This window comes from Oryzias latipes, chromosome 21, assembly GCF_002234675.1.
Source record: "Oryzias latipes chromosome 21, ASM223467v1".
Classification (NCBI taxonomy): Eukaryota; Metazoa; Chordata; class Actinopteri; order Beloniformes; family Adrianichthyidae; genus Oryzias; species Oryzias latipes.
The window spans coordinates 4,743,764-4,758,917 of record NC_019879.2 but is presented as its reverse complement, the minus strand read 5'-3'; the positions used below and the strand labels follow the sequence as shown (position 1 = coordinate 4,758,917).

Here is a 15,154-nt window from a genome sequence, read left to right as displayed (position 1 = left end):
TAAACAGATGAGTGATGGGAAGGGTGGGGGCTTCTTTTGCGCCAACAATCCTGCCCACAACTCAGAGGCGAATTTCTAATGAACTACTGCCACTCTGCAGAAACTATGATCATAATTAACCCTTGTGCTATCCTAGGCACTTTAACATTGGGAGTTGGGTCATCTAGACCCACTAGACAGTGCTCTGAACCTTTTTTCTTCAATTATTTGTGATCTTCATTGGTGTCCATGGATTACATGAAATCTTTCCACCTTTATCCACCTTTGTCATGGTAGGAAGAACACATCAATGTGAGGGTGGGGTCATCTAAGATAGCACAAGGGTTAAAATATCACTGGGAACACTTTTTTTTTTTTACTTGTTCTGTCCAACAACAGAGCAAAAAGATGAAAGCTGAAGGCCTTTTGTGTTGGACAGGTTTTACTATCACAAAAAAGGGTTAAGAATCTTTGGATAACCAGGGTGTAAATTTATATGAACCCTTTTTTGTTTTTTTACTATTTTTTATTGGTAACACTTTACACACTAGATCAAAAGGTGATCGGAGTGGAACTTTTAGGCAAGATATTTTTTCATGTATTAAAGGTTTAACAGCTGGATCAACTTTCAAACTATGAGGGATGTCTAAAAAGTTAATTGATATTGATTGAAGTGTGAGGAAGAACTGTGTTGGTCTCACAAGACCAACCCGATCAGAGAAATGGTGTGTTTTTCAGATCTGGCGTGTTTCCAGTTAACTCCAACATTTCTAACAGATACTCACCTGTACTGTGCTGCTTGAATTCTCTAATGTTGTGCACAGACCCCCCCCCCCCCCCCCCCCCTCCTTTTATTGAGCCTTTTCTGAACAGCTTTGCAAAAATACAAAATGCAAAAATGGGTTTAAACAGAGTCAAATCTGTTTTTGGAATACATGTGCTCCATTCATCTAGAGACTAGACTGGAAGATTTCATTTTATTCAGTTCATGGCCCTAATCCTCTTCCGTAAATCAAAGCGACATTATGAAGACCTTTTCAAACAATCAGTGCTTCATTCCTATGACAACTTTCAGTGGGTTCATAATAGCTTAAAATTATATTCTCCATATTGTTTCATTTTGTCATGAAATCTTTTTTGCAATACAAAACGCCCAGAAACCTCCATCGTCCTTGGATATCACTCAAAATTGAGTGATTTTCTGGTGTGTTTTGCACTTCAGGGCCATCGTAAGCAATCACTTAAACATCCCACTGTGTAATTCTAGTAAAATTCTTTGACTCTAGTATGATTTTAGTAACTTACCTCTCAGTTTTGTAGGTGCCACATCTCTCCAGAGGGATCTTCATGACTCTGTCACTCAGCCCAACAAAGAGAGACCTGTCGCTGTGCAGGATTTGAAGGCTCAGGATAGGTTCTTGTACACCCGGTGGGAGGAGCTCCATCTCCTCCAGGTAACACCCCTGCAAGTTCTTGTTGGGTGTAGCCAGCGCTTTCAGAATAGTGCCATATTCTAAAGCCAACAATGAATATAGAAATTAACTTTGATAAACTGTTAAGAAACAAATAAAGTCGTCCTTGTCACCAACCTGTGCTGATGTACATGACATGGTAGAGCGTGTCCATTCCCTGAACGATGTCTACAACCAGGTTTGAAAAGCGAACGTCATCCTGCATGACAAGCGGATCAACAGACTCGGGCTGCACGACGTCATTCATCAGGTATAGCCGCTGAGCATCCTGCAGGCTGCGCTCCGTCAAACCCTCATTGGGACCATGATCGCTTATAGTTCCACACTGAAGGAGAGAGACAGACACTGAGATGAGCCGCTGAGGCGGATACAGAAGTAAAAAGTCCGACTGTTACAGGGTGTTGTGTCAAACAGCATATTCTGGATGCATCTTCCAACAACAAAAGGTAAGGACCACAGAATATGCTAAGGCATCAAACCTGGTTATGGTTTTGAAGGCATTAAATATAGGTACAATTCGAGCATGTCACCTTATTTGATATCGTGTTTTAGTTTAAAAAACAGTAAAAAGCTTGGAATAAATGTATTACAGTTCCAATCACGCACCATATGCAGAACTTTCAAAAAAAAAAAAACGTGCGGTGATGGGGTGATCGTCACACCCCTACTAGGATCTGTTTATTTTTGTCGTGGCCAGAGTTTTTGATAAATAGGATCCCCCTGTTATGAGCTTTGACGTTTTGTCTTAATATTGATGCTTGTGAAGCTATAGAGACAGACAGGGAGAGTCAATAAGGTACACAAACATTATCAATTTATCAGTAATTCATGAGAAATAATCTCAAAAACACCACAAGTACTCGACATCATATTTACAACTGTTGCAATTTTACTAAAAGCGCTAGCAGTACAATCCCAGAAGACAAATAAATATCTCTGTTCCCACCACCTTCGACAAATCATGGATGTGGGATTGTTTTAAACAGAAGCATCACTTTGAGAAAACTGGGATCCTCCACAGTCATGAGTGTATAAAGTGAAATGAGTTTATATGCAGCAGATTTAAGAACAAAAGAGTCTTCATTCTCAGGGGAAACAGTTTAACGGCCCACCAGGGCACTACCTGGAACCACTGATAAGCCGCTTCGCATATGAAGGGCTTAACGCTCCCTAACATAATGTACCACTGAAAACAAAGGTAGAATGTAATAGGCTGCATCATCCTAATGTGAGGCTAAAATGGGTCGCATTCTGCCTAAAGCGATTTGCCGTTTCCTCATTTTCTTAGCTGTGTCAGTTCAGACATGTCCTATAGCATCAACTATAACCCCTCTGCTCTGACATTTTCACGGCTGAAATACAAGGTTGAAGTGTTCATTTGTTTGCCATGCTCTGTGCCGGGTTTTTGGCGATGTAGTGCAGACGCTCATCAGTAGGCTGATTATACTTTTAACTAGCATTATATTCGATTTTACAGCAGATGTAGGAGGAGAAGCTGACCTGGAAGTCGCGGATGGGATTGGGCGTGGGAAGCCATGTGGAGCGAGGATTCTCCTGGGAGCGGAAAGGTCCATTGAAGGCCTGGGTGATGGCGCTCAGGTTGAATGCACACACGGCAGATGCTGCAATGCTGTTACTTTATAGGTAGGGACAGAGGAAGGACAGACAGTAAGCTTCAGAGCCATTTTTAATACTGCAACTCCTTTTTAAGCAATTAATTAATTTGATTTTGACAAACCTAATATCTAATGGTCTCAATGTAGTTATGTAACTGTTCACTTGTCAATTTATGATTTAAAGTAATTAGAACTGAATTATTGACGAGTATGTGGATGTATGCGTATTTATACACATTTTCCAATCAACCCAGGACTAATTATTCTAGTGGAAAATATCTATCAATAGATGTTTATTTCTGTTCTTTGACTTCTTTAAATTTATTTTTGTTTTGATTGCTTGAAATAAACCATTTTCAAATCCCAAATTAATAAAACAATGGTAGCAAATAAAAGGGCATCAAAAATGATGCTATAATAAAACAATTTAGCATATATTCTCTCCTCTCTATCCAACTACTTTTACCAACAACAAACAGGAAATGTGTTTTTGGCTGCAGGCTAAATCAAGCCATCAATGCTAAACGACTAATGAAGACAGTAGTAAGCTTAATTAAAGGATGATGAACATTTCTATGTGTAATTATGCACAAATGTGAGCTAGGCTTGTGATTCTTTTTACCAACAATAAGCTGGAAGTTGATAGGTCTTTTATCCGCAACCAAATGTACGTTTTTTTCCACTTACCATTTGTCAAAATATAAAAAATGAAAATAACAGATTAAAAAAAGCACACTCTGAGAACAGTATTGCATAGAAAGTTAATAATAACACGAGGGTGAAAGCTATAGAGAATGGATTGCAAGAGCAATCCGTTGCTTATTTCACTTACAAAGGTAGGACAGAAAACTGTTTTAATAATAGCAAAATGGAAAATGTGGCTGGAATAATTTTTCTCTGAATAAGTCAATAAATAGCAGAGAAAAAAAGACTAGAAGGACAAGTTGTTGTTTTTTTTTTGGCAGCTTGTGTGAAGTGCTAATTTGAAGACTGATAATTGCTTGATTTTTGGAAACTTTTTCATTTCCTTCATTGTTTACTCGACTAAATTTTCATTTAGAGTTCTGGGAAAGCACATTGTGCAATCACAACAAATTCCAAGCTTTGCAGATGCACCCCACACTGATAGACTTACTGTTTTGGAACCGTTTTTCTCTACAATCGAAAAATAACGTTTATACATTCACAGCTTGTACAAAAACAAATGAGCAGTTAAGTGATGGTGATGTCGTACATTTTTATGTTTTAAAATGCAAAACAAAACCAACAAAAAAAAAGCTTCATACAAAAATAGAAATTTTGCGGCTCCAACGTAAAAAAACAAACAGATGAATAAATAAATACACAATTGTTAACTGGCATCAAATTCTTCAAGTCTTTGCTTTGTTTAAGAATTTAGAAATTTTTATTTTGTCTCTACATGTTTGATCTTTTCTTCTAAAACATAAAAACTATTTGATCTAAATTTGTTGGATTTTTGCAGGTTCAAATGACGAAATCTACCACTTGGTATTGAGTTTTTGGACAGTTTCAGGTTCAGTGTGGAATTATTGTGTAGTATGATTGAATTTTATCTGTAAAAAAAAAAGAAGCCAGGGTTGTACTAAAAAGATGGATTGACACAAAAAACCGTTTGAAGATAAATCAATTGAGCAAATTGTAAAGTCGAAAAAATAAATAAATAAATAAACCTCAAACTACTGCAGGCTAAATCGAAATAAAAAATAGAAAAGAGTTTTTACTTCATCAACTTTTGAGAACCACAGAGGAGTTGTGCTTGGCAGTAGTAATCCTGCAGAGTTCTGGATAAACACCAAGGGAAGAGGTGATTCTTCACTGACATGCAGGCTGTGGAGTTAAACTGCTTCCAGAATGTAGTGAAAAAACTTTTTCCTTTTTTTTTGAAAACTAAAATGGCTTGGAGGCAAAGTCAAAGTGTCGGTGGCAGAACGGGAGCAACGGTGAGCCGACAGTAACTACAACTAACTGGAAGAGACCACAGGCTAATGAGATGCATTCACTGAGGTTCAACCACAGCAGGCTGCACTTTTACAAGCTCAAAGCCAGTTTCACAGCGTATGAAGTTAACATGTGGGCTTGTGGTTGAACCGCGACTCGAGTTTGACCAAAATCCTACTTCTGCCTCTGAGTCTGACACTGCAGAATTCTGGCAACCCTACTTTAAAAGTGTGTTGCTGTACTCTCTGTAAAGAGAGGAAAAAGCCACCTGCAATGAAAGGATATGGGCTTCTCTAATGGAGGCAGCCCATTTGTTTTGGGTCATTTGGGAAAGCTTTACAGAGGGGCTGAAAGTCTCTTTCATTTGACTGACATTACTCAGGCTGTTTGCTGATGCTGCACAGCTGCTTTCTGGTAAAGTTCAGGCCCATGATGATGACAGTAATCAAACACAAAGTTACTTATTCCTAAGATTGGTCAATATTAGTCAACATTGGTTCTCCTTACATAATTTGATGTTTAAATTCCCACTCCGATCATCTTCGGATCTATTACAAAAGTGTTCCCGTTGGGCTTTCAATTACGGTGATGCCGTTTTTAGCTAAAACCCCAAAACCTGTGTTGTTTCTATAAGACATAGTTTCTACAGAGCAGCAAGAGTTCATTGGAAATTTGCCTCTGTTTAGCCCCTCACAACCCTAACCTAACATAACTGGCGTGCGATCTTGGAGCTAACCAGACGTACAGTTTGGAGGCAGCTACCAGCTCAGACGAGGAAAACAAAGACGTCCATGAATCTATTTGTCTGAAAGTGGATGCATCGGAATGAAGTGGAAACATGGAAAGACCTGCCGATTGCAGTTTCTACATCACAAATACGATCTTTTTCCAAATCCATTTTTTCATCTGTGCGCTGTGCACATCAATTGCTTGTCCTGTGGGTGTCACTGTTGTGGGTTTTGACATGATAAATACAGCTGCAATCTGTAATCAAATCAGAGGTGCGTTGGTCTGAAGGGCCTAATGGTCTTCGACCATTGCCACCAGGTAAAAGTAACGCTGTAAGTGACGATCCTCAGTATAGAAATTAATGAATAAATATTGACTTTACTTGCAACAATGGACAGAGCTGTGAATCGGTTAGAGACACCACAAACACAACTTTCATCGGAGTGGATCTTTAAAGGAATCCCACTCATTCTCTTGTCTCTGTTTTCATCACTTGCATGTGGACAGTAGAATTTTATGTTCTCCATAGGCTTTTCCGGTTTGTGTCTGAACGGAGTTTGCAGCTTCCCCTGATGTCAGACGCCTGATGAGCACTGCTGCTGGCTGGGGGACAGATTGAGCCTCATGAATTCTACATAAGTGTCCAGAAAAGAGCTGCTGCTGCTGCTGCCATTGGCTGCTCATCTGTCAAACTCCTCAGGAAAGGATTGAAGCAGCGTCGGCTCAGTTTAAGACTGCAGACACTGAAACCTGGTTGGTGATATTGGATCAGCAGAAAAAAAAAAAAAAGTATTTTCATGGCAAACAGCCAGTAGGCATATTAGAAAAGATAAAAAGTTTCCTGCTACGTAATTCTAAATCAAATGTGGTTTACAGGTGAGGCTTAGTCTGGTCTTTTCAATGACATCCAAGTTTCTTCCGTGTTGTCATTTATCTCTATTTGATCCACGTCCTGCCTGCTTTCAGCCCTTCCATCACATTTCCTCTCAATCAAAAATGTTGCTCCCCTCTTTGTCTCACAAATACCTTTGGTTGAACTCCATGCATCTGGTAGCTTATTGGCTGTTTTTTAAATATAAATCTGACAAGCACGACATGGAAGTAATCCTTAAAACTGTACAGAGCTCTCTTGGTTTTAGACTCTTGAATCGTTTCTTTTTCAGAGCTGACTGCTTTATGTGGTGTCAGGACCTGAAAGAGCACTTTTTATCTTAGAAGGAAATAAAAAAAAGATTATGAGTACCAAGGGAGAATTACTGACAAGCCCGTCTGTGCCATCAGTGAGAGCTGTCAAGCTGAATGCTGGGGTGCCTCAAACAGCTGCTGCTGCTCCCGTTTTCTATGTTTACATGCTCTGCAGTTATAAGCAGCGCTCAACTCCTGCTACCAGATTGCTGGAATGCTGATTAAATGTTGTAAAATTGTAATAACTCAGGAGGGGGAAAAATTGCAAACGCGTTTTCCTCTGTCCTAATTTGTTTTTGTTTTTTACTTGCTAGACGTATATAATACAAATAATCAAACCAAATAAAAATATTATAACAAGATAAGTCAGATGAATGAAAATGTATTTTTGAAAAGTTTCAATTCAAAAAGATTTATAAAGCTGTCAAAAATGTCCAGGATCTTTAAATGACGAAATTGCTTTTCTAGGTAAATACCTAATGACGTGCAAAATATCAAATGTCAAAGTGTCAGTCAGTTTTTATGAGTTGCAAAGGTTGAGAACATGCTAATGCGTGTGAAAGCTATAATGCAGATAATACGGCAAATACAGGAACATAAAATATGTTTAATATTTATATTTTGACACCCTAAGGCTTTTGTTGCACAGTTTTCCATGGTTGATTTGTTTTCATAATTTATTGCATTAATCAAAAATATTTGTAACTAAAGTAGACTTTGACTAAATTGCATTTTTAAAGAGCTTTGAAAATGAGCTGAGTTGCAAAGTTAGTGAAACATTTAAAAATTAATCATTATCTCTCAGTGCAGAAAAAGTACAGAAATGTTCTGACTGACTCCAAGGTTTTTGGTAAATGCATCAATTTTCTCCTTATAGGATAACACAGCAGCTAAAATCCAAAATGATGAAAGATACTATAACTTTGGGATGATCAAACAAAACAATGAGGGACATTCCAACACCAACTGAATTCAGATTATGAGCTTTAGTTTTCAACTGGAGTTCATTTCAACTAAGATTTGATGTCAGCAACATGGTAGGAGGAAAACATTGTTTAATGTTAGAATTACTGCAAAAGTGCAGTCAGTTACACACAGCTGAACAGCATATTGTTTGTTCTTCTGTCAAAGCTGATCCCAGAGTCAGCATCATTTTTTCCTTTGTTTTTAAAGGAAGGCTAAAAACCTCCCTTTTTAATCTTGCTTTTAATTGAAATTTAGGAATGTATTGGATATTTTTATATTCTCTTTTTATCAATTTGATATAATGTGTATGTGTATATAGCTATTTTTTGATCAATTTATTTATTTATTTTAATGTATTTAGTCACTTTTACCATTTTATATGTCTACTAAGGTTTATTTATGTACTTATTTTCTTTTTTAAATTTATTTTATCTTTTATTTTATTCCTTTTACATTTTAGCTGTAATTCCAGTTATTTTCCTCCAAGGGATCCTCCACATCAATGATGGACCCTTCTCAGTGAGTGGGGTCGCTGCAATGGGATCTCACAGGTCCGGCTCCTTGTCTAAATCTGGGGGGTCCTGTGGTAGTGGACTCTGTGAACCTGGGTGGGGTGTCACTGATGTGGACATGTCCCCAAAACATCGTTTCCCCAACCTCAGTACAAAGCCATGTCTCTACATTGCATCCTTTCGTCTTTATAACAGCGAGTGAGTATATGTGTGTGTGTGTGTGGGTGTGTGTGTGTATGTGTGTGTGTGGGGGGGAGGTTGGCATTGTGCCGGTTTTTAATCACATATTTGTTTGTCTTGTCCTTTTATTTTTAAATTTCATCATGTAAAGCACTTTGAGCACCTTGTGTTGTAAAAGTGCTATACAAATAAACTTTGATTTGATTTGATTTGATTTGATCGTACTTTTGATGGATCCAAAGAGAATGCCAGGATATCCATGTGCTCTCTGATTTACTAACTATACGAGTCCTTATAAACTATTTAATCTTATAATAAAAAAAAATTTCATTCACCTCTATTTGTTCCAGCTTCATTGAGTTTAATATATCCAAAACATTCCCCTTCGGTTGGCTAACCAAATCATATTTGCTCCAAGGACAATAAAAACACTATTTTAACACTAGTTAAAGACAAAGTTAAAGTTAAATATATTGTGAATAATTCATTGGACGTAGTATACACCCTGCTTTCGGGATAGGGAAGCAATTATATTTAGATGATAGACAGACTTCATTTGGTGTTTTCCACATAATGATCTCACTGTGTTCAGTCTGCCTTACTTATTGGGGCTGAAACCCAGAAATTCTAAAAGAAAAACCTGTTCAATGTGACACTAATTTTAATGTTGTGTGTATAAAAAGCTTATTTTGTCAGTAAGTTAACCATTCAAACAGCCATGAATACACAACGTCACCTAACGAACAGCAGAACGACCTGGTAATAGTGTGCCTTCGGGTCGGTACTGGTCGGTCAGATGTTGCAGGTGAACTTGGTGTGTCTTTAAGTGCCATCAGGAGACTTGCATGAAGACACAGAATTACTAGCAGAGTCTGTGACAAAACCCAGGAGTAGAGTCCCAATAGTGACAGACCACAACGATGGCCAATACCTACGGACCTCTGCATTCAGACATGGCTTAGCAAATGCTACACAGCTGCAGGCCCGTTTCCAAGATGGGAGGGGTACAAGGGTTTCCAGACAAACCATTCACAACCCACTCCACCGCTTTGACTTGAACACCAGGCGACCGTTTCAGGTGACTCCACTAATACCAAGACACCGAGAACGTTTGCAGTGGACTCAAAACCTTGGGACCGGGACAATGCAGCAATGTTCTGCTGTTCTGTTTACTGGGTCACCGTGGGCAGAAATGATGGTGAACGATACGTTGAGGTCAGTATGGTTGTCAGGAGTCGCTTTGGTGGAGGAACTGCAACAGTCTGGGCAGTCATTGCAAAACCCATCTGGTTATTGCGGATGAGCCAGTTACTGCAGGTTCATACCAATCCAATCCAATCCAACAATCATCCCCCAATTCCACCACCCCATCCCCAACTTTCTGTTCATGGATGATAATGCTCCAACACATTGTGTCAGAATTATCACAACTGGACTTCAGGAACTGGCAGTGTCTGATGTGGTACGGCCAGCAATATCCCCTGACCTGAACACCACAGAGCTCGTCTTGAGACCAGCTGAATCAGAGACTGGATGATCAGAACACACCCCTAAGTTACCTGGCAGAACTGCATGTAGCACTTGTGGAAGAGTGAAAAACATTACCTCCAAAGAACATCATGAGGCTAGTGAGGAGCACGAGACGTCACTGTCAAGCTGTCATTGAGGCAAATAGCTAAATGAACTGCTTTTAGACATGGTCAATTTTTCCTATTTGGGTCTATTTATATTATTGTCTTCACTTTTGGGGTAATAAATATCAAACTAATGAGAATGTTGAAAATTGTTTTTCTTTCATGTTTTATTCCTTATTAGTGAGATTAAATAGAACCTTTCTTCATCAACCCATAACTAAGACCAACTATGAAAAGCACTCATGGAAATAACAGTATCCCTAACCTATTGTGACTTGTGTTTGCTATACAGTTACCTGGAGGTGAATCAGTTATAAAAAAGAAGTGTTTGTTTCTGTCAGTGGGGACGAATGTTAGTGTTCATTCATCTTTAACGTATTTTCCATCCTCTGATTTAAAGTGGAAGTTAGCAGCAGCAAAAAAAAACCACTTGAGCAGTTCAATAGATCCTTATCTGTGCTCAAAATTAAGTTTTCACCCCTTTCAGATAACCTCATTTGTCAGAAAGTTGTCAGAAAACAACAAACCGTGATATGATGATCCTATGGAGGAGACTCCTAGCAAAGGCTGACTTTTTTCTCACTTAACCTTAAATGTCACAAATAGTAAAATATAATCTATAAAGTATTTTTTTCATTTAAAACTATGGAAACATTTTGTGTGTTTTTTTAAATATTTTGCCTCAAAAAACACAAAATGATCAATCACCTAATAATAGGTGACTTCTTTTATTTTAACCTCCAGCACTTAGATGCATATAAGATGCTCTAAAACTGGTAAATTGGAGGGTCACTGAGGGCACACAGAAAAAGATAAGGAGGCTCATAATTAGTTAGTGATGGCTGGCTAAACTCCTCAGCAGGAGAATTTTGCCGGCATTCTGAGCCCAGGACAGAGGGGCCTTGCCAATGAGGACCTGGAATTAATTAAAAGACCTGGCAGAGCTCTCTGATTGGGAGATAACTCATTCTGATGGAATGCTAAAACTGCCATACATGACATGCTTGTACTAGTTCATTACATTACATATCAATATGGCTGATATTAAAAGGACATTTGATGAATTCAGGAGAATCGTTAGGAGGCCACTCAAGCCAACTCTCATTGAGCCACAAAGAAAAAAGCAAATTAGGTTGCTAATAATTGTTATGACACAAATAAAATACATTTTTATGGGTCAACTTAACTGTTATAAAACAGGTTGATTCAACTTTCAAATTCAAATATTACATTACATTATAATAAACATTTAACTATTAAAAGCTGGAAAAAGTACTTTACATTAACACAATATAATAACTTGTTGGCTAGTTTTTACTCCATCAGCCAAACATGGCTGGGAAAAATGAAATCAAAAACAACTAAAGGATCGATTGTGTCCCTGTTCTACATGCAAATGATCATTTTTGTAGCAAGTAAAAACAGTGTCTTTCCTCATTTACTTTATTTTTAAAGTCCCTCTCTGATCATCTTTTTGATTTTCTAAAAGTGTTCTTAGTGGTCTTTTAATTATAGTTATGCTGTTTTTGGCCATAATTTAAAAAAACCTGGTACATTTTTTATCAACCTCTGAGTTGTGGGTCATTGGTGTGGCGTAAGCCTGCCCCCTCTCTTCAGCATCATCCCGTTGTTTACACTGTTCCGCTACCCCCAGGCTAACATTACTGGTGCACCAAAAATGGTGAGCAATCTTGGAGCTATCTAGTTTTGAGCCAGATGCCAGCTCAGACAAGAAAACAAAGACGTACATGGATTTATGTGACAACAAGTGGATGCATCAGAATGACGTTTGACGCTGTTGTAGATTCTAAATCACATCTACAAACTTTTTCCAACCGCAAAATGCTCAAAAACCCAAATTTAAGCTCAATTTTTGCTAATATTTGTTCTCCATCATGAGAAAAATGCCACAAGAACATTCCATTGGAGTGGGTCTTTAACCCTTGTGCTATCCTAGGCACTTTAACGTTGGGAGTTGGGTCATCTAGATCCACTTGGAAGTGCGCTGAACCTTTTTTCTTTTGTGATCTTCACTGGTGTCCATGGAATCTTTCCACCTTTATCCACCATTGTCATGGTAGGGAGAACACGTCAATGTAATGGTAGGCTCATCTAAGATAGCACAAGGGTTAAATGACAAAAGAAATAACAACAAAATTTCTTCCTGTAAAACTTTTTTGATGTTGGTTTCCTAAATGTAAGCAAATAAACCCCACAAGGCTGTCTCACCAAAACAGAGAAGGTTTCTTTACAGGACTGACACTCGTCTGGCCCACATTGCAAGAAGACTGAGGTTCAACACAAACTCCATTCCAAGCCTTCCTTTTCTGTTTTACAGCCGCAAACTCCTGGGAGCAGCTGTGATCCTGTTCAATTTAAGCCAGACAGATGGAGACAGTGTCTGTGGTGATTGCATTAACATACCCAACTCCAATGAGGGAAACAGTTTGGAAAGAGGACAGATGAATTCCTTCCAAAAAAAAACAAAAAAACGGAAGAAACAATGGAAGACACACAAAAGGCTTGAAGCCCATTGGTTTTTTTCCCCTATTACTTCTTCTCATCTTCCTTCCCTTTCTCTGTCATACACTCTCTCTTTATCCTCCAGGGTTCTCAACACATTTGACTTGTTCCAGCTTCGACTTTTTCCTTCACCCCTTCAAGCGATCCCTAAAATGAGTGCTGGAAAGCATCCAGATAATGTCAAATATTGGCAGCTTAACAGGTGAGGAGGAAGAAGGGGGGAGGAAGGTGTCAATTTCTTTCATGACGAAACATATATTACAGCAAAATACCAACTTATTGATCACATACACACTTTTAATGCAACAAGCAAAGGTCAAAACCTCAGCCAGGGCATTACGAAATTTTCTGTCTGTACTCAAAAGCTTAGGACTGAGGGAGAGCTTAGAGCCAGATAAGAGTGTTTTTCGTTTTTGTCAAATTTTAAAGCATCTTTTGAAAAATTACATTTTTAGGTAAAACCTGTCAGGATTGATAGTCCAAATTACATCTGTCATGCAGAGATGCAGAGTTATACTTTATGCAGATGATGTTAGCTTCATTCAGCATCAGCCTCACAACTTTTACCGATGTGGATTGTCACAAAAATCTCACGTACATTTTCAGCATAACAAAATAATGTTCAAGGGAATCTTATGATCATGGATAAATGATAAATGGCGTATGCTTTTATAGCGCTTTAATACCTTCTTGGAAGGCCCAAAGCGCTTTACAATCCCATTCACCCATGCACACACACACACACATACACACACTGATGACAGCTCCACTACCTAACACTGGCGCCAACTATTACCACCAGGAGTTTAGTGTCTTGCCCAAGGTCACTTCAACACATAGGCAAGCAGAGCAGAAATTGAACCTGCAATTTTTCCAATCAGAGGTCAACCGCTCTATCTCGGCACCACAGTACGGTTGGTTAAAGGGAAAAAAGTCTTTACATTGTTTCATTAATATATAAAAATTTAGATTAACATTAACTTCATCTGTGATTGTGCATCTTGCTGAATAGGTCATTTTTAAAAATGTTATTTAATCAACACTGTTACTACAAAACTGCATTTCCTCCTGAATCAGGGTATAGTAGATCCACAAACAACAAAGGTCAATTTCCCAACCAATGCTTTGAAAAAACAAGCGCCTTAAAAATAAGTCCAAAATTCTGGTGTCTTACCAAGAATTCTTATTTCAAGTAAAAAATTCTGGTCACTAAGAAATGCTTTTTCCAACTAGATAATGCTGCAATTGAAACACTTTCTTTATAAGATTACTTTTTTTGCAAACAAGGGGCCTATTACTTTCTTAAGATTCAGTTTTTGTGGCAATATAACTTATTTAAAAACCCTTGAGCCTATGGTTCCAACCCCGATTGTCCAGAGAGTGACGTCATAAACTGTTCTTCTAGTCTGGATATCTTCCCAGCAAAACAGAAACAAAACAGACTCGTCCTGAGTCTTCTTTGGCTCTCCTTTTCCTTAATGGAAACTACTCTAGGCCTATTGCCTGCATGTTCTCTATTGTATAGATTTGAGACATTTTGAACCACCTCCCCCCGCTTTGAAGCTGGAGTGTAGTGCGACTGACTACTCAAACTGTGGTATCTAGAAAACCAGCAAAACCGCAAACCAGCCGTTTCTGATGCAGAAAAAAGTGCCGAAGTTGATTTGAGAAGAATCAGCGGATTCATGTTAATCGTGTAAATGGTCGAAGAGTTACAGTATGTCAAAGAGCGTGTGTTGATTAGGTGTCGCCAACCACAACTCTGGTATTAAAGGATTAAAGGTCTTCTATGTTTATTAGGGAAAGAAAGACCGAACAGTCTCATAAGCAACACAACAGAAACAAACTTAAAAGGCACAAACATCTCTAAAGATCAAATTGTGGCATCCTCTCTGTTTTAAAGTGCTTGAAATTCCTCAATCGAACCTCACAAAGACTCTCAGTCAGTCTGAGCTTGATTTAGAGCTATACCCGTCCACACCGGTCATTAGTGGCAGCAGGGAGGCTCTCAACTCTGATAAAATGGTCTATGTAGGTTTGAAAATGTCAGAGGTTCAAACCCTCTGAAGTGGTGAAACCTGGGAGCTAAATGAAAAGCAGTTGAGTGTTGCGGGTTGCTTGTTTATTAATTAGTTTTCTTGTCAGAAGCGAGGGGGGCCCGTCCGCTTACAACTGTTTATTATCTGCTCTATGGTTAAGTCATTTTTAAGTAGCTATCACTGTGCCGATATTTAACATTCAGGCTGTTGTTTGAGCCGTCTAATAAAAAATGCGCATTTAGAAAAAAATATTATATAAAAACATGGGCAGCGTACGCGTAAAGGATTCTCATTGTTTTTTTCCTGTTTCTTAGGAATACGTCAATGTATGTGTTTTAACAAAAGTGTTTGTTTTTTTTC

At 38.4% G+C, this 15,154-nt stretch overlaps 1 protein-coding gene across 3 annotated transcripts in view; it reads right to left on the bottom strand.

Annotated features, from left to right (window-relative positions):
- Positions 1 to 15,154, bottom strand: part of sema5b (semaphorin 5B) — a 209,913-nt gene that overhangs the window by 46,164 nt on the left and 148,595 nt on the right. For all 3 annotated transcript variants that reach the window (XM_011489256.2, XM_020713350.2, XM_011489257.2), the window contains exons 10-12: positions 2,952 to 3,087; positions 1,569 to 1,776; positions 1,285 to 1,492 (exon numbers count right to left, since the gene is read on the bottom strand). In XM_011489256.2, the coding sequence (XP_011487558.1) occupies positions 1,285 to 1,492; positions 1,569 to 1,776; positions 2,952 to 3,087 (552 nt within the window). The remainder of the gene's footprint in view (positions 1 to 1,284; positions 1,493 to 1,568; positions 1,777 to 2,951; positions 3,088 to 15,154) is intronic.